This window comes from Lasiosphaeria miniovina (assembly GCF_030549165.1).
Source record: "Lasiosphaeria miniovina strain SMH2392-1A chromosome Unknown B0T26scaffold_7, whole genome shotgun sequence".
Classification (NCBI taxonomy): Eukaryota; Fungi; Ascomycota; class Sordariomycetes; order Sordariales; family Lasiosphaeriaceae; genus Lasiosphaeria; species Lasiosphaeria miniovina.
Window position 1 is genome coordinate 1,031,487 of NW_026848226.1, and position 17,700 is coordinate 1,049,186.

At 56.9% G+C, this 17,700-nt stretch overlaps 7 protein-coding genes across 7 annotated transcripts; 3 read left to right on the forward strand and 4 right to left on the reverse strand.

The window, feature by feature from the left end:
• Window positions 1–38: 38 nt before the first annotated feature.
• Window positions 39–1,588, forward strand: B0T26DRAFT_655837 (major facilitator superfamily domain-containing protein; the record flags this gene model as incomplete). The annotated part of the gene is made up of 2 exons (XM_060438659.1): window positions 39–907; window positions 970–1,588. 2 exons carry the CDS (start codon window positions 39–41, stop codon window positions 1,586–1,588), a joined length of 1,488 nt encoding a protein of 495 aa, XP_060291287.1.
• Window positions 1,589–2,196: 608 nt separating this feature from the next.
• B0T26DRAFT_725746 (G-protein alpha subunit-domain-containing protein) lies at window positions 2,197–4,059 on the reverse strand. The gene is made up of 5 exons (XM_060442786.1): window positions 3,476–4,059; window positions 3,222–3,403; window positions 2,983–3,152; window positions 2,660–2,921; window positions 2,197–2,591 (listed from the first exon to the last, which is right to left on the reverse strand). Exons 1-5 carry the CDS (start codon window positions 3,819–3,821, stop codon window positions 2,211–2,213), a joined length of 1,341 nt encoding a protein of 446 aa, XP_060291288.1. The 5' UTR covers window positions 3,822–4,059; the 3' UTR covers window positions 2,197–2,210.
• On the reverse strand, window positions 4,056–5,504 carry B0T26DRAFT_725748 (uncharacterized protein). The gene has a single exon (XM_060442787.1). It carries the CDS (start codon window positions 5,324–5,326, stop codon window positions 4,367–4,369), a length of 960 nt encoding a protein of 319 aa, XP_060291289.1. The 5' UTR covers window positions 5,327–5,504; the 3' UTR covers window positions 4,056–4,366.
• A 1,323-nt stretch (window positions 5,505–6,827) lies between these two features.
• B0T26DRAFT_609471 (uncharacterized protein) lies at window positions 6,828–7,817 on the forward strand (the record flags this gene model as incomplete). Its single annotated transcript, XM_060435875.1, has 2 exons — window positions 6,828–7,223; window positions 7,341–7,817. Coding segments are annotated over 2 exons (873 nt in total), but the record flags the coding sequence as incomplete, so codon positions are not given.
• Window positions 7,818–9,802: 1,985 nt separating this feature from the next.
• B0T26DRAFT_679913 (uncharacterized protein) lies at window positions 9,803–10,685 on the reverse strand (the record flags this gene model as incomplete). Its single annotated transcript, XM_060440412.1, has 3 exons — window positions 9,803–9,958; window positions 10,102–10,260; window positions 10,548–10,685. The coding sequence occupies 3 exons, from the start codon at window positions 10,683–10,685 to the stop codon at window positions 9,803–9,805; spliced, it is 453 nt and encodes a 150-aa protein (XP_060291291.1).
• Window positions 10,686–15,107: 4,422 nt separating this feature from the next.
• Window positions 15,108–15,588, forward strand: B0T26DRAFT_755724 (uncharacterized protein; the record flags this gene model as incomplete). Its single annotated transcript, XM_060446000.1, has 2 exons — window positions 15,108–15,419; window positions 15,535–15,588. The coding sequence occupies 2 exons, from the start codon at window positions 15,108–15,110 to the stop codon at window positions 15,586–15,588; spliced, it is 366 nt and encodes a 121-aa protein (XP_060291292.1).
• Window positions 15,292–17,378, reverse strand: B0T26DRAFT_725755 (starch binding domain-containing protein). The gene is made up of 2 exons (XM_060442788.1): window positions 16,874–17,378; window positions 15,292–16,824 (listed from the first exon to the last, which is right to left on the reverse strand). Exons 1-2 carry the CDS (start codon window positions 17,249–17,251, stop codon window positions 15,754–15,756), a joined length of 1,449 nt encoding a protein of 482 aa, XP_060291293.1. The 5' UTR covers window positions 17,252–17,378; the 3' UTR covers window positions 15,292–15,753.
• Window positions 17,379–17,700: the final 322 nt, after the last annotated feature.

The window sequence follows — 17,700 nt, forward strand, 5'->3', positions numbered from 1 at the left end:
CCTTGCAGCCAGCAGCACCAGCACCAGCACCAGCAAGCATGCCTTCTGTTGCCTCTTTCAAAGAGCGGCCCCCGGCCCTCGCCGAAAAGGCTGGCTGCTCGTCTGAGTCTGGGTCCGGGTCCGACGCCGCCGAGTCCCTTGCCGCGCTGGCCGCCGAGGTGCTGGACCCCGCCAAAGAGCGCAAGCTCCTCCTCAAACTCGACTCGGTGTTTGTGCCCATCGTCATGATGGTCTACCTGTCGTGCTTCCTCGACCGCAGCAACATCGGCAACGTCAAGGTGGCCGGCATGCCCGCCGACATTGGCGCCTCGCCCGCCGAGTTCTCCACGGCCGTGTCCATCTTCTACGCCACCTACGTCGCCTTCGAGGCCCCGTGGGCCATCCTGCTCAAGAAGCTGACCCCGCGCTTCCTGCTGACCGCCCTGTGCGTCGTCTGGTCCATGGCCACGGTCTTCTCGGGCTTCATCACGTCCGTCGGCGGCCTGTACGCCGCCCGCCTGGTCCTCGGTGCCTGCGAGGGCGGCCTGTTCCCCGGCCTGAACCTGTACCTGACCATGGTCTACAAGCGCGACGAGCAGGGCAAGCGCGTGTCGTACCTGTTCGTGTGCACGGCGCTGTCGGGCGCATTCGGCGGCCTGCTGGCCTACGTCATCCTCAAGATGGACCGCGTCGGCGGCTACGCCGGCTGGCGCTGGGTTTATATCATCGAGGGAATTCTCAGTGTTCTCGCTGCGGCCGTCGTCTGGTTCTGCCTCCCCGACGACCCCTCCGACGCCTACTTCCTCGGCGACAAGGAGAAGCACATGATGCGCGTCCGCGCGGCCCAGCGCGCCCGGTACATGGGCAGCGGCGAGTTTAGCTGGGAGGAGGTTAGGATCACGTTGGAGGACCCAAAGATGTGGATCAGGTAAGTGCTCGCCGTGACGACTTGGGGATAGATTACCGGGATGCGACGCTCACAGCACGCAGCGGCGCCATCCAGTTCTGCCAAGACGTTCTGCTCTACGGCTTCAGCACGTTCCTGCCGTCCATCATCACCAGCATGGGCTACGGCAGCCTCGAGGCGCAGTACCTGACCATCCCGGTGTACATGGTCGGCGGGCTGTCCTTCATGGCCTTCGCGTACGTATCGGACCGACTGTGCGTGCGCGGTCCGTTCATCCTGCTGGCCAACGCGTTCGGTATCGCGGGCTACGTGCTGATCCTGTGCCCGACGGCCAACGGCGTCAGGTATTTCGGGACCTTCCTGTGCGCCGCCGCCGTGTACAACGGCCCCGGGCTCAACCTGACGTGGCTCAATGTTAACGTAGCCCCGCACTACCGCCGCGCTGCTGCTATCGGCTTTCAGCAGACCCTCGGCAACACGGCCGGCATCGTCGCCGGCCAGATCTACCGCCAGGCCCCCTACGTGCTGGGCAACGGGTTTTCGGTCGGCGCGATTGGCCTGGCGCAGTTTCTGGTCGTGGCCAAGTGGGCGTACGTCCGCCGCAGGAACGACGAGAAGCGCAGGATCCAGACCGGCGAGATTGCCGACGAGCGGTCCATCAAGACGGGTGACCGGGAGCTTGATTTCAAGTATCATTTGTGATTAGTGCCGATCCGTGCCATGTGTTTTTTGTTGGGCCTGACACTTGACAAGACAATGTGTAATCATGGTGGATCACCCATGTTAATGCTGTACCCGTGCATGCGCCCACATGGATGAGTTGCCAAACTTGCAATGCCGAGGAGGTACCTAATTAAATGCTTTTGCACATCGCTATGAGCCAACTCCATGAACCCTTCCTCCCTTGAACAGGGACCTGAGCCCACATAAACCTCCCTTTTATCCGTAGACACGATGAGCGTTGACGGCTCTTTCTCTAGAGCTTGGGCGTATTAAAGTCGAAAAAATCAAAAGGTAAAGCTTTATGTTGTTGTTGGTGGAATTGGTGTAGTGAACTGTGAACCGCGCCGAGGCTCTGGGCTTTCCCCTCCTAAACGGCGACTGTAGTGTTAGACCTAGGCACTGACTGGGCACCTAGACTGGAGAAAGGGTGTGAATGAGTCCCCACCAGGCAAGCTCGAAGACGTAGCTGGTGCGAATGACGGGCTCCCATCTGGCGGGCGCACTAATTAGAGAAGATGCGACACGATCTCTCGTCTCGACCAAACCATCAAATCCTCACACAACACGAGACTGGGACCTCATACAACACGAGACTGGGACCTCATACAACAAGAGACTGGGACAGCTCATTCCGAAACGGCACGACCCTCTCCCGCACCTTCGCCTCAACCAGGTCCCACAGCCGCGCCGCCTGCAGCACATCGTTCGCGTCGGCAAACGTAACAACAACATTTTCAGCAGTCTCTGGGGCAGCGCGCAGGAACTTGTCGGCATAGATTGCCGACACGTTGGCCACCGTCTCGCTCTTGTCCGGCCATGTGTCAGGGAGCGTCTGTTGTTTTGTCGTGAACACTTTGACGCCGGCCGCCAGTTTGCGCCGCAGGCAGTCGGATTTGGTAAAGTTGAGGACGATCAGCGTGCGCGTGAACCATTTCAAGTTGGCGATGCTGGCGAAGAGCTCGAGGGCTTCGTCGAGCTGGCTCTGTTTTTTGGGGGTGCACGGTTAGCGGCATACCGTGTTGTGCTACTGATAGGTATGCAGTGGCTTACCGCCTCAGCGCCCTCGTCGACGCGCTCGTTGAACGAGCCCAGCGGCGCGTGGAACACAACGACGTCGACGCTGTCGAAGGCGTGGATCCACTTCTTGCGCTCGGCGCGCGCGCCGCCCAGATCGAACACGCGGTACCGCAGGTCGCCGCCGACGTCGACGGCCGTCTCCACGATGCCCGTCGTCTTGAGCCGCGTGTTGAGCACGTCCTGGGTGCTGGGGGCGTACTTGCCGTCGAACAGCCGTTCCAGTATGTCCATGAAGCTGTGAGATGGGGTGAGTAGGTGAGACGCGGTGTGACCATCAGAGGCGAGGCTGAACGTACTAAAAGGCGTCGACTGACGTGTCTGTCAGACTGTATGTTTGCAGGGCCCTGCGCCAGCTCTCGCTGTCGCGCAGGTTGCGCAGCGGGGCCAGAGCCTCGGCCGGCAGCTCGACGAGCTCCCACCAGCGGTAGATGCGGTCCTTGAGGTCGGACAGCTCGCGGAGAGAGCGCTGTTGTGCCCAGGCGGTTAGCAGTGCTGGACACTAGACAGTGTGGAACGCAAGCATGAATGGGCCCACCTTGACCACGCGGGAGAATGGCCAGCCACGCGTCTTGCCCTCCTGGTACACGGCCTGGACGTGGCCCAGCAGGTTCTCCAGAATCGCCGCTCTCCAGCCGAGCTTGCGCCGCTGGAACTCGTCTTTGGTGTAGAGGAGGCGCATCTGGTTGTAGAGCGTCGACTTGCCCGAGTTGGACGGCCCTGGTGCGAGTTTGGTCAGTTTGCATGTTTCAACCGGCATGACTCAGTGCCGCCTGGGCTCGATATTACTACCTAGCAGCAGGATTTTGATCGTCTCCCTGTCTCTCGGAGCAGCTACTGCTTGCATGTGTGTTTGCTCTGAGCTCCCGAGACACGGCAGCGTCAGACGACGAAGCGACGTCCCGAGGCTCCTTCGCCCGTGCCGACGGCGGCCGTCGTGCCCCTTGGGGCCCAGGAGCTTGATGTCGGGCGCGACGAGGGTGGATGTGGCAGAGAGATTGTCCGCGAAGCTGCTTCTCTGCGGGCTCGGGCCGCGAAGGGCGGTGAGTGTAGCCGGGTCCCGGTCGGAGTTCTTTCCCGTGAGAGATTTCTCGGCAGCAGCCGCGGCGGCGCTCCTGGAAGATCGCGGGTCGGCCATCGTAGCCCAAACGCGGGTGCTGCTCGGAGATGTCAGAGGCTGCTCGAGCCTGCTGGACCGGGCCTGCGTTCGAAGAGGACGAACGGAGTTTGCCTTGGCGTGCGGGGTTTAGAACTGCGGCGTGAAGTGGTGAGACTGAGCCTCCTTGTCCATGTGCATCCTGATTGGCGTGGCCAACAATGTAGGCTGCTAACACGCCCCTCGCACAATGTGCCGGCGGTTGGCATTGTGCAAGTGCATGGCGTCTTTGAGACAATAGGACACTTCTTTAGGCATCCGCCTTTACGGCTCCACTTTTAATTCCATCCCAGGAGAATCGCGCGCCCCATAGTCTGCAGCAATAGCGACGGGACAAGGATAGGGCAGTACATGCGCAAACGTGGCAGGTGCTAGGCTGCCCAAGTACCCTTCTAGCCTCGCAACGGAGCTTGATCACGGGATGAATTGTCGATTGTCACACGCCGCCACGGAAACAATGGGAGTCAATCTAGCACGGGTGGTCAAAAGCTTAAACGCCAGGTCAAAAGGCTTAACCACACCCCCTGCTACTTCTTTGATCCGACTCTTCCCCGCCTCTTGACAATTCCCATTGAGGGTTTATTGTCCTGCGTCTTTGTAGCCACGCCCAACTTCTTCCCTTGTTGCACCTTTTTCACCGGCGTTTTTTCCACTTGCCCTTTCTCCCCTTCATTCTCTTCCTCGTCGCTTACAACAGCAGTCCCTCCCCTTTTCTTCGCCTGCTTCTTCACAGCCGTCTTTTTCTTCTTCGGCGGCCCCGTCTTTGCCTTCTTCGGCGGCCCCGTCTTTGCCTTCTTCGGCCCCATCTTTGCCCTGTTCAAAATCTCGACAATGTCGGCATGGCCATTCCTGGCCGCGAAATCGCCGGGGGTGCGCGACAGCGTGTCTAGGATATCGGGGGTGGCTCCGAACTCTAGCAGCAGCTCGACCATGGCGCGGTCGCCGTGGTCGGCGGCCAGATGCAGCGGCGCCAGGTGCGCTTCGTTGGGTTCCCAGCGGGCCCAGTGCTGGAATTTAGGGATGGTGCAGTCGGGGTCGGCGCCGTTGCACTCGAGCAACATGCGCGCGACGGCGAGGCGGTCCGCGTTGACCTTGGGCCAGCGTGCGAGCGGGAGTAGCAGGTCGGCCGACTCCCAGGGCGTGAGCGCGTATTTGCCCTGTTTTGGGCCCTGGGAAAGCTTGCGCAGCGGGAAGACGGCTAGAAACTGGGCCGCCTGCTCGGCCGTGCATGGCGACGGGAGCGGAAGGCCCCGGGTCTTGACGAAGCGCTCGATGGATTCGCCGCCCGTCTCGCCTGACAGGTAGGCCCCAAAGACGGCGGCGTCAATGGTGATGTCGCTGACCTGGAGCTTCGATAAGAACTCGTCGGTTGTCGTCGACTTGACCCGCACGTTGATGCCTCGCGTTTTGAGAAACTTGACGACGCGCGCGGCTCGTGGCGGTGCCATACTCTCCGCTGTTTGATGATGGCATGTGCCTGTTTGCATCAAGAAAGCCAGGGCAAAGTGAGAAAGCCAGGGCAGAATGAAAAAGCCAGGGCAGAGTGAGAAAGCCAGGGCAGAGTGAGAAAGCTAGGGCAGAGTGAAAAAGCCAGGGCCAGAGATCTGGTTTTGGTGAGAGGTTAACCTTTGCTTTGTACTAGACTAGTTCAATCAATGGTCATGTTGGGCCTGCGAATATATGCGCCTAGTAATTCCGTTGGTTGCCTGCTGGGCTGTTTCGGCTCGACGGAAGCGGCGCTACTGCAGTAGTGCGGGGCAATGCTACCATGGAACCCAAATTTGGCGAGGCTGACTGATAGGCGATCTCGTTGCTTGCCAGGCTTTGGCCAGAATTGTTTATCAGCTGCACGAAATCGTAATTTAGACGAATATCTACCCACCTACCCACGTACGTCTACCCACGTACGTCTAGAACTAGACACTAGACGTAAGTCAACCGTTGGCAGGGAGTCATGGGAGATTAGGTATACAACACTGTGTCTTCCAAATCCACGTCTGAATTAAATTAAAATTTAACCTTGCACTTTGTGCGTGAATTGTAACCGAGTTATTTTGAAAGCGTCCTATCAAAGGTAGCTTTCAAACTGCGTGTAGTGTACGGCGCAACTACTTGGCCAGCTAAATTGACTCTCCAAGACGCCTGGCAATGGAGGTCCTGATATTCGTAATAAAAATTTTCAAGACTAAGGGAGAGCCCAGGTTGTCGAGAGTATTGAAACACCAGTCGCCTCATTATCTGTGTAGATAGTAAAGTGCAGAGAAGCTTCATGATCCCTTGTAACGGGAATAGGAGTGAATGTGCAATCCGAGAGTAACGACTCCTTTCTTCAAAAGAATTCTATTAGACCTGTCGCCTCCCGTGCTTGCAATCTCTTTTGAGGTTTCGTCTCTGGAAGCGAAACCCGTTCGTCCTGCATTTTCTGGAAACGTCTTTTTAAACTGCCCTCTCGTCCCGAAGTCCAGGGCCCTCTCGTCCCAAAGTCCAGGTCCATCCTCAAAGTCACAATCGACGGCATCTTCACTAACCATCTCTAACCGAACCCCGCACTACCCCTCCACACACAAACTTTTGCATCTCTCACAGCAACTCGCCCCAAATCTCCTAGGACTCACCAACCCGGTAGTTTCGGTCTCAACACACGTCGACATGTCAGTCTTAATACACGTCGACATGTCGGACCTCAACACCGACAATGCGCAACGCTGGCGTCTGAATTTGGAGCAAATACTTTCAAGCCTTCAGTATCCAAGCATGGGAAAGCGCCAAACTGCCATAGACGGCTCCCACGCAGGCACGTTTGAGTAAATCTTTGACGAGGGCACTCGGCACGGCTTTATTCATTAGCTGTCCTCAACCGACGAGCCGCTTTTCTGGATCAAAGGGAAGCCCGGGTCGGGAAGGAGCACGCTGATGAAGGTGTTGGTCACGGATGCGCGAACGCTGAGTGCTCTCGCCGCTGCAAACTCCGCGTGTCTCGTCATCTCGCACTTCTTCTATGCGGCGGGCGACGACATGGCCAAGAATATCCGCGGGCTTCTCTGCTCGCTCATCCACCAGCTTCTCGTCGGTCTTGGGGGCCTTGGCGAAAAAGTGCCCGTGGACGAGGGCCGTGCGATATCGAAACCTGTCGACGAGTGGTCGGACCGACAGTTGCGCGAGGTCTTGATCTGGGCTTTGCGCGAATGCGACATCCCGGTGGTTATCTTCCTGGACGGAATCGACGAGGTCGATGCCGGCGACGGCAATGCCAAACTGCTCGATCTGATCGAGATATTTTGCAAGACCGAAGGGACTAAGGTGTGCGTGTCCAGCAGACCGGGAAAGCCCTTCAAATCACGCCTCCTTGGCAAGCCGACGCTTAACCTGGAGGATGTCACGCGGGTGGAGATTGAAGCCTACGCCAGGTCGCAACTCGCGCGGTGCTATGCCGATTTCGCACCGGGCGAGCTGAACGATCAGGCGACAGTTTCTCGGTTGGCCTCTCGCATCTTTGACAAGGCCAAAGGCGTGTTTCTGTGGGCAGCATTGACCCTGAAAGGTCTGGAGAGCGGACTGTGCAGTGGCGACTCTATTTCCCAGCTGGAAGAAAGGTTAAACCTTGTCGAGCCCGGCGACGTCAACGCCCTCTACGTCGACACGCTAAAACGACTCATCGACGACGGAGAAAGACACCTCAAGGAGGCCGCCATCCTTCTCAATACGGTCATCGCATATCTCGATCTGCAGCACATGGCTCACACCGCGGAGGGGCCGGTGCCGATAGTCCAGCTGGATCTCCATTTGCTCACCGTGGCGCTGGACAAAGGGCTCGCTGCGGCCATGGTGAACGGCGACCGCAAAGCAGAAGACGTCTTCGTTGCAAGGCGCGAGGTATTGCGTGTAGAAATCGCGCAGAGGTGTGGCGGGCTTCTGGAGGTGTGTAGCGACGACAGGAACAGCGTCGCCTTGATCCATGACTCCGCATACGAGTTCCTCCGGAACACCCCAGAAGGCCAGGTCATTCTCGCACCGGACGAATCGTCGACAGCGGACCGCATCTTCCGCCTTGTGCGCGGCGAGCTGGCGCTGACTGGGGCGAAGCTACGGCTCATGGATGAACATGCCCGTCGCCCCGACACGGCAAGCAGCAGCACAAATACGAGCCTCGGGCTGAACGTCGACGACATCCCCCCGCTCCGAGACTTTTTCGAAAAACTCTGCGAGTGCGAGGTGTCGGACGCCCTCCCTGAAGTCATGATCCTGGAACTGCTCAACGGCGATCTGTACGACTCGCGCGCGCCGCTCTGGCAGTACCGCCCGACAGAGTCAGGCCGTTCGTCGCAGCCGCCGCCGCCACGCACCAACGACGCACCGCACTCGGACTTTATCGGCTGGGTGGCGCACGCCGGCTTTGTAAGATTCCTCCTCTTTTCCATGGCCGCTTTTAATGCCCACGTTAGCCGGCTGTCTCGCGAGTTCTGCAGCTTCGTGGTGATCATGGCGTGCCAACCCGACGAAAGCCTCGGGGCCGGCCGCGCTATAGTCGCGTCGGATATCGTGATGCTGACCCTCGACAACGGCGACGTCGATCTCACGCGACCGGGAGTCGGCGTGCGAGCGCTCGGCGCCAGCGTATCGACGGTAGCGCGAACTTTTGCGGCGCTCGCCGTCGTCAAGCTGGCCCTTACGTGCGACGCGGCGGGAGAGAAGCCGGAGATTGCCATTCTTTGCCGGAATATTGCGAGCTTGGGTGCCACGCTGCGACAGAAAGCTGTCATAATACTGGGGGAGAGTGACGACATGTTCACGTTCGACATTGCCTGGGCCGAAGAAGTCGACTTTGACCGTGGTGGTAACCGCATCATCCTCGAGGTCAATGTTGCGTTTCTCCTCAACATGTACTTGCAGGCCGTGCAGGCCAGCGGCTGCATGAAAGGCCCCACAGTCGAAGCCACCGAGGAAATGAAAATCAGGATCCTGGCCAGGATTGCCGACAAGGAAAGGTTTTGCAAGATCCTGGGGTTGATGTTCCGCCGAGCCGCTGATCAGTCTGGAGACTTCCGGGCCAAGACAGTCTACCGGTTTGCGTCTGAGAACAACAGCGCCGAGGTTCTCGGAATGCTTAGCCAGGGTAAACTGAAGTGTGTCAACGGGGTACCTCTGGTGGAGGCTCCTGGATTCACTGGCTCGACCTGGGACCAGCTTTACGAGACGATGAGCGCGGATGATAACGGCCATACAACTACAACGCTGGGCGAGGTGGAGGACCAGCTCCATGAACAAGGGTCTCCTCATCGATGGGACCAATTTTGAGTGGCCTCCTAAACCTTGACAGTGGTTCTATAGGACTACTTAGCAGGAGTACCGCGTCTCCTAGTCGCTTTCAGATCGGGTCGGCCGCACACTCTGACGACGAGTATGAGCAGTATCGTGCCGTCGGTGTCATTCTCACTATTTGCTTTGATTTTCCTTGGTGGAAAGTTACTGGTAATCATTACGTAGAGCACATGGTCTAGATAGACAAGAATATCATGAAGCGCGTCCTAGTAACCCAGAAACCCAAGTCTTTTCACTATCCTCATTCTGGCTAACCTCCGGTAACGACCGACGATGACGACGACGACGACAGAAAGGACCGTAAGAAGGAGCGTGTTTGGAATAAAAGGATGAAAAAAGGAAGAGAAGCGAGGCATTAATTCAGGCTAGCCCCGGGTCTCAACATCATGAATTTTATCACATGCTTTTTACCTACCTACCTATGTTCCGATCTGAAGAATACAGCTGCGATTGAATCCTCGATCTCGACGACCGTCTCGCAACATCCAGCCTGTCGATGGCAGCTTGTATGTTATCCAGACGCAAGGTCATCGTGCCGGCCTGCTCCCATTTGCCCTCTGACAGCGCGGTATACAGGTGGCCAAAGTCCTTGTCGATCTTGCGGGCCTTGATCATGACCTCGTCAATGTAGCCCTTACCCTCCATCATACCTCAGCCGTCAGCACCAGCAGGGTGGCCTGTGTGTTGAGTTCTTCGGCGGCGTAGTCGTTGAACCCAAGGAACCCCCAGACGCCTGACAGTAGCTCCTTCACTTCGGCCTTGAGTTGTGCCTCTTCCGACCGCGCGATCTCGGCGATATTCTAGAGATGATAGCCTAGCTGACGCAGGTCTCTAGACAGGGTGGTCCCGCTGACCTTGAGCTCGTGTAACTAGTCGCCTGCTTTCTCGAATTCCTGCATCTCCTTGACGAGTCGGTTCTGCCGCGGAGGTCCGATTACTTGACAGCGATCATCAGGTCGGTCATCTTAGCCTCGCCGCCCTTGATCTGCAGCGGGAGGTAGTCGTACTCGGTGACCAAGTCGGTGGCAGAGACCCAGTCGTCCTGCGAGGCCACTAATGCGTCGATGGGGTCGTTTGGGTTTTCTCTTCTAGGAGGGATCATCTACTAGCCGGCAATTGCAACGACTAGGAACACAACGATCGGGGCCAAGCTGATGATGAGAAGTCGCGATTTCTGCCGGCGGGCAAAGCAAGGGACGAGGCATCGTTTTCAGGCTAGCGTTCTTGTTGAGGACTCGTGTATCGAGGAGGCGGCACCGGTTTTGGATGATAAATCTCCCTCGCAGGGCTCGCATCTCGTAGGGGCGACCTGAACTCTCGAAGACGGCGACATGGAGGATTGGATGGCGTGGGCGGTTGGGTTGTGAGAAGTGGTATGCCATCACACACTGGGTCCTCCCAGGTGGTGTTCTCGGCAGGCGCAAATTCGTCGAAGCGCGTGTAGCCGCTTCGGGTGGTTGCCGGAGTCAGGATGTCGGAGGGCAGCGTGTCATCGCATTCGTCGTCCCAGGCTGCATGGGAGTCCATTTCAATTTCGACTGTGGTTGACTGTTGAGAATACTGAATATTGAGTCGGGGTGGTGTTGTAAAACGCGAGCATTTTGTGACAACGTGAGGGACGAATCGCTGGCATAAGAAAAATTGGTACTGAAGATCTGGGGGGAGAAACGTAATGTGGACTTCGCAGACCCTGAGGGTTCCTCTGCCGGACCCTATGAGCAAAGACAGCCAAACCACTGGTGGATCTCTGCCCACAAGGCTCCAAGGCTCTAAAGCTCCCTTTGCTTTTACAGATATGGCACTCGCTGAGCCACCGCCTCAAAGCGGGGTAGTCAGCGTGACGGCCACACAGAGACAGCCCAGACATCCCTTTGGGTTGAATGTGCTGTTATTATCAGACAGCCTGAGGCCGACACGCAATGGCGTGCGAAGAGGGTGTGTCAGATATGGCAGGCAAGATAGCACTTCCTTCCCGCTGATTGGTCAAACGACTTATTATTCAGCTGAAAGGAGCCACCGTAGGCGAGCTTGCGAAGGTGCTGAAAGTTTCTCGCCTGGGGATTTGCCAGTTTTCGTCCGTGTCGAAATGGACTTGGGGGGCTGGTCGATCGGATAATCCTCGGACGTGTTAAGCCGTCAAATGCCGCTTTGCTGTGTCGTGAGGTAGAATGGCTGTTGTGACGGCCCGCCTTACGCAGTAGGGATGCCAATGGTTGAAGGCAGTAACGAATGTGGATTTAAAGCTAAGGATGAGAAAGGAATCTATCGCGGGGTCCGCGCAGGGCGCGGGGAAATACGTAGTAGTGCTCAGTGCGCACAGGCCACACTCTAATAAACACAATGCAGCCGATAATCAATCCTGTCACATGAGCCCTGTGGCGACCGTGACAGCTGTCAATCCGTCTGTGCGGTACCTTCCCCCTCAAAATAAACGACTTTCTTCCTCAATCTCGCAATTCAAACTCAGTCAATCGCACGTACGATTTATCGCTGTCTAGCTGTGGACAGGCACGCCGAATACTTTACGATTATTATTCTATTAATCCCTAGTAATATATCACTAGGAACGCGTGTTTTTCAAGCCGCCGCGATGGCTATGGTCGGGGTCCCTCAACCGCAGCCCCCACCGCCCGATACGCCAAATCCAGGCGCCGTGGCCAGCCTCCCGACCCCCGATCCTCCCTATAACAAAAGAGCCCCCGAACGGCCAGATTCCTCCCGAATACAAGAGATGCCGTGGTTATAACTTGGTCAAACATAACTAGCACCCCTCGGCCAGCCACTCATTCCCTCGAGCGAAGCGAGGACAGCTCGCCGCAGGCGCCGCCGGAGGCAAAAAACAAGAAAAAAAGAGGCTCCGTTCAGCTGACCCCTTCCTGACCCGTCAGGTAACCTATTTTATTCACTTTGGCTCGTTTGGCGCCGAATCATGGCCATGCAGCCTTGGCTGACCCTCTGGCTGCTGACTACATATGCTTCAGACCCCGAAGCTAAATCTGCATGTCTCGGCATTATTGACCGTGTTTCCTCTTTAGATCAAGTTAGCGAATGGTGACGGGGGTGCTCGCGGATAGGCCTATCTGTCGAAGGATTGCGTCTCTAGATTATTGGAAGAGAGGGCGACGGTCTAGGAACATTGAAGTATTAGATTCATTCCCCGGACTTCTAGATGAGGTCATCTAGACTAGTCTTTGTCTCAAGGCCAGAGTCGTGGCTACAAGCAGGAGCAACGGATCCTTCGTTCTTCGATCCTGTAGACAAGACAATACAAGATAAATTATACCCTCCTACATCAGTGCCCTCCCTCTTTTACCGTTGCCCTATGTGCGTGACACCCTAGTTTTTCACTGTTAATTGTCTTTTCGCCTACTGTTCACAGACCAGCAACATTGGGATCCGTGGAATATTTAACGCAGCTGGCTCAATCTAACACCACATTCCAATAGCTCTATGAGTTTTTTAAATACAGGCCCAGAGAGCCGAACAGCAAAACTATTATTATTCTTGACATTGAGAATAACGACTTCAAGTCTCGACGCCCGGACGGACGCACTGATGAATCGGCCGGCAACGGTCCAAATGAGGCTAGTGCTATTCCAGTACACCAGTATCTAGAGACTGGATCGTGATTCCCTGGATGATATATGATACGCTTTGGATCTAGACCCCTTAGATGGTCTGGTGTCATTTCGACCATGAATTCAGTTATCTAAGAAACCCGTTTGATGACGACGGCCCCATACACCGTGATGGCTATCTCTCTCAGTTCCTGTCCTCTTCTCGCTATCTCAACATCGGCACGGTTCTGGAGAGCTTTTACGAATTGCTTTTGGCGACCTTTACAACCCGCCAGAGAACGCCACAGACAAGTAAGTGGCGGAGCACCGAGGCATGATATCTCCGATAAGAACAATAATATTAGAACTAACACATAACTTTGTTCAGCCGTCTTATTTCGGATGGAGCCACCCATTCCCCATCCGAGGCATTTTCCTTTCTGGGAGCACGAACATAGCATCCACCAGTCGCCAACAGGTCCTCAGCAATCAGAGGATGGGAGATTGCTAACGTTTCAACACTATCTCAATGAGATTCATTTTTGGGCTGGCCCTACAATTCTTACATCATCACTGAAAAATCCAGTCGAATTCGTCATTCCCTTCGTCCGGCTCGTCCTCGGAAAAGTTTCTCAAAGCATCGATAGAGAATGAGGAGTGGCTCTGATCGCGCTGAATCCCGGCCTACCGGAAATTTGGGACAAACTGGCTGCAGATGAGAGGGTCCACTACTCTGTCCTCATGCAGGTAAATATCTCGCTGGTGTCTTATCAACCCTCTAGAGATTCTGCGACACTTACTAAAACAGTCTGTCGTTAATGGTGGACGACGCATTGATGAATCTTCAAGCCATCATAAAAATGCGGCGCGACTGCACGGCGCAATGAAAGACCGGCTCGGACGACGCGCGGCAATGCTGTCTTTGGAAGCTTCGCAAAAGTCTTTGGAAGCTTCGCAAAAGTCTTTGGAAGACTCGCAAAAGTCAATCAAAATAGCCGATGATCTGCAAACGCTGACACAACTCGCTTTCATCTTCGTCTCGCTCAACTTTGGGGTATCGATTTTGGCGCAAACATCAGCGAATTCGGCAGTGGCATGGTGGCGGCGGCTTGGGCGCTGTCTGTCACTGCGACGGGTGTTTGCCTCGCCGCCCTTAGTGTTTTTTTGGGTATGGGCTAAGGAAAAAGAACAGACTGGCGCACGGGCTGAGTGGCTGCAACACGTCGCACGGCCAATCCCGCCCTTCTCGCTCCGCACTTCCGGCCTGGCCTTCATCCTCGCCTTATATGCCCTGACGCACTGGGAGTCTGGGAGAGGCAAATCATGGACGAGACCATGTACCACCTTGCGGTTGAAAACCTGGTCTCGGTTGATAAAGAAGACCGCAAGGGCACATGCGACCTGAACAGGCTCCCGCGAGCACCAGAGGGGACGGCGTTTCAAAGGCGTTTTGGCCGAACTGTTTACATGTCGTGGGGCGGTACACTAGCCAGGATGGCTGGCAAAATGACCGCTTACGGTAGGGCAAGTCTGAGTTGTATTACGGGGACTCTCTTGAGGTGTTTTACATCGCCATCCTTTAGCACTGGAACTGGTGGAAGCAAGTGAGGTATGAGGACAGAGACGAGTCCGAATTGACGCTTACTTGGCGCTGCGGCCTTCGTATCGTTCACCAAAAAAAAAAAAAAAAGAAAGAAAGTGAAGCAAGCCACGTGAAAATTGAGTCGCGGATTTTACTGCACTGATATCAAGTTACAAGAAAATGATGGGGCGCCCATGTCAGTGTCCTTGTTTAGTCTTATGGCCACGGCAAAGTTCTTGGCTGGAATGGCTCTTGCCACCTCACCCGCCACCTGAGTCTTTTCGCTGGCCTCCAAGGCGACTCGACCTACCGTTGAAGCTGCTTGCACCACATGCCCAGGCTGTCCCCCCACTTTCTGCTTCGGCTTTCCTCTCAACTTGTTGCGCGTGCCCCTCCACTTCCCTTGCCACGTCCTCACGTGTGCGCGTGCGCCTCGCTTCTTGTCCTGCATTTCCCCCCACTCGCCTCGCCACCAAACTCTTCCAATCCCTCGCTCTTACCTCTTGCCTTCTCTAACTTTCTTTAGAAATTCTTCCCCCTCCACAATTACCTCTCTCACCCAAGACGCCAGCCGCCCAGAACTGTTACCAGAACATCCATCTTCACATTCCACACCTTCTGCGCGCTGCCTTGGGAGTCAGGCAGTCTCTTGTGCAATCTACCTGCTTGAGTGCAAGCCCCATTGGGAGTTACCCCGCCCTACTACCCGTCAGGCCAACTCAATCGCGCCCATTTCTCGTCGCTTAGCCTCACTGCCCAATGCTGACACAAGGTAATTGCGGGCAGGCTCGCGCAGTAACGTCTCTCACAATGGACTTTAAAATCCTTGACAGCGACAATTTGCAGATTGCTCTCCAGGGGCAGCTTGAGGACGTCCAGGCCCTCAGCGATTCGCAAAAGGAAAGACCCGCGAGCCCACCGATGTGGAGGTCCTCCTCGACCTCTAGGCACCACGCCGACCTTTCGGCACTTTCCCAGAATCTTTCCGCCCGCATGAATGGCCTGGCTCTGAACGATGCTGCCGAAGGTGGCGACGCTCCTAAGAATCAGGAAGCTTCGATTACAGACAATGAACTTCAATTGGAAGATGCCGATATGGAAGACCTTGATGAGTACAATTCAGTGAACGAATTTCATGAGCCTCCCGAGGACCACTCGTCCGACGGTCCTTCAATCAGCAACGATACAAACGACGAGGCCCCGGGGGGTGATGACGTCCCTGAGAATGCCTCACCAGCAGGCCAAGATAACCAGCCCGAGGACAAAGGTTCTGTCGCCGATGAGCCAGTGACGATAATGGGCAAGAAGAAAGAAAGAAGAAAAAAGAAAAACAAACAAACAGTTCCATTCAAACCTTCCCACACTTTTAATTGCAAACATCATCAAATATATACACGAAACAAGAATCCACACATCAGTCATCCATCGTGCCTCATCCGCCCCCACCAAGAGTCTGCTAACGCCACGACGAGCTGACCGTCACTTTCGTATCACACCCAGTCGGCACCGTGAAGGAGCGGTTGGGGTCGCTCTCCCAGGTGACGGCGCCGGAGGTGGCGACGTTGACGAACTTGTACTGGAACGTGGTGCCGGCGGGCAGGCTGACCGTGTACGACCACAGCGGGCTGGCCGCCGTGTACGCCGCCGCGGACAGAGCGGGCGCGTTGGCGGTGTTCCAGCTGCCGAGCTGCGCGATGGACCCGGCGATCTTGACCGTCTGGCCGTACGACGTGGTCACGAGCTCGTTGAAGGTCACGGCGACGGTCGCGGCCGGCGTGCAGGCGGCAGCACTGGTGCTGGTGCCAGTTCCCGTGCCAGTCGCCGTGGTGGCCGACTTGGTGCTCGTGGAGAGGGTCGTCGGGGAGCCGCCCGAGATGGCGATGTCGGCGCACGACAGGTAGATTTGGCCCGTCTGGAACGAGTTCCACTTGAAGGACAGCAGGGTGTGGGCCGACGAGTAGTTGGGGATGCGGATGCGCTTGGTGACGGTGTAGCCGCCGGCGATGGTGGTGAAGCACGAGCCGAGGGCCGCGTTATCGACGCCCTCGCAGGCGCGGCGGCTGTCGGCCTGGAACGCGTTGCACGTGAACCAGTCGTTGCGCCAGCAGGCCTGGCCGGGGGAGCAGTCCGGGTTGTAGCCGCACGTCTGGCCGGTCACGTCGGTGCAGGGCAGCGTGCCGGCGGTGAAGCAGTCCTCGGCGGCCTGCTTCTCGGCGTCGGTGGGAATGTAGCCCGGGGTCATGAACTTGTCTACGAGTGCCTGGTCCTGGCAGATGCGGTAGCTGAACATGCCGCCGTGGTCGCCGTTATGGTCGACGCACCACTGCACGTCGACCACCTGCCCCGGCGCGTACGTGGCCACGGGCGTCACGCCCCACTTGGAGTTGCCCGCCGGCGTGTTGTAGTCGACGCTGACGCGCGCGTTGTACCCGCACGGCCCGCTGCGCCCGACGGGTGCGACGGTCAGGTTGGGCCACGACGACACAGGCTCGAGGATAGTGCACTCAGGGCACGTGTCGACGCCAGACTGTGTCCTGTTAGCCGGCTGTCTGGATCTGAAAGAGAGGGCTAAATACTTCTGAGCCAAGCCGGGTCCGGCTGGAGGGGATGGTCAGGTATCCATGTCCGTGGACACGCACGGCGGCGCAGAGGGCGGCGAGGGCGGCAAGGGAGAGCTTCATGGTGGCTGGCTGTGGTGCGTGATGCTTTCTGACGCATCTTGGCCTGAGAGGCCGAGATGGCCGACTTATATAGAGCTTTGATGTTCGTATGGAATCAAAATCAACATCGCAGCCGCCTCTGCCATGGAGGTTAGGAGAGCCACCGAAGTACTTCCTAGGGACCCCACAGCGTGTAAGCGATACAGGGGATGTGCGCCACAATCCGGGGCCCCAGACGGGTGGGGCGACCCCGGATTGTGGGCTCGGGTAGTAGTGCCGGCGGGTTAGCGGCATCTAGGTCCTATGCGGAAGCTCGTCCGAGCGGGAGCTAGAAGCAAACGGTCCGACTCAGGCCAGCGCCGCGCCAAGCCTGCACAGCGCCCCCAGCGGCCTGCCATCGCTAGCAACGCCCCGAATTACGGCCGCTGCTGCGACCAGCTCGGCAATTGGGCCACGGCGCATGTGAGGACATGTCGACTGCTGTGGCTAGTGGAAGCGAGTGACGTGCGTCATGCACCGCCGGTTATTGGCCGAGGCCGGGCCGGCTAGGACTCGGTAGAGTGCGTTGCTGGAGTGGTCAGGAGGATGCAGAGACTTGCTTGTCATACGAGAGACAGTTAATCAGTCACTGCGTTTGTCCATGTTATGGGAAGGACTCAGTAACCGCCCACGTGCGGGAAGACCTCAGTAACTGCCCACGTGCGGGAAGACATTTAGTGCGCTTGGTGCCATCAGCCAAGACT

Coding starts and splice junctions, on each gene's coding strand:
- B0T26DRAFT_725755 (XM_060442788.1), bottom strand. CDS start 17,251: ATGCCGCTAACCCGCCGGCACTACTACCCGAGCCCACAATCCGGGGTC. Junction 16,825..16,873: donor GGACCCGGCTTGGCTCAGAA/GTATTTAGCCCT, acceptor AACAGGACACAG/TCTGGCGTCGACACGTGCCC.
- B0T26DRAFT_725748 (XM_060442787.1), bottom strand. CDS start 5,326: ATGCAAACAGGCACATGCCATCATCAAACAGCGGAGAGTATGGCACCG.
- B0T26DRAFT_725746 (XM_060442786.1), bottom strand. CDS start 3,821: ATGGCCGACCCGCGATCTTCCAGGAGCGCCGCCGCGGCTGCTGCCGAG. Junction 3,404..3,475: donor GATCAAAATCCTGCTGCTAG/GTAGTAATATCG, acceptor AACTCGCACCAG/GGCCGTCCAACTCGGGCAAG. Junction 2,592..2,659: donor TCGACGAGGGCGCTGAGGCG/GTAAGCCACTGC, acceptor CCCAAAAAACAG/AGCCAGCTCGACGAAGCCCT.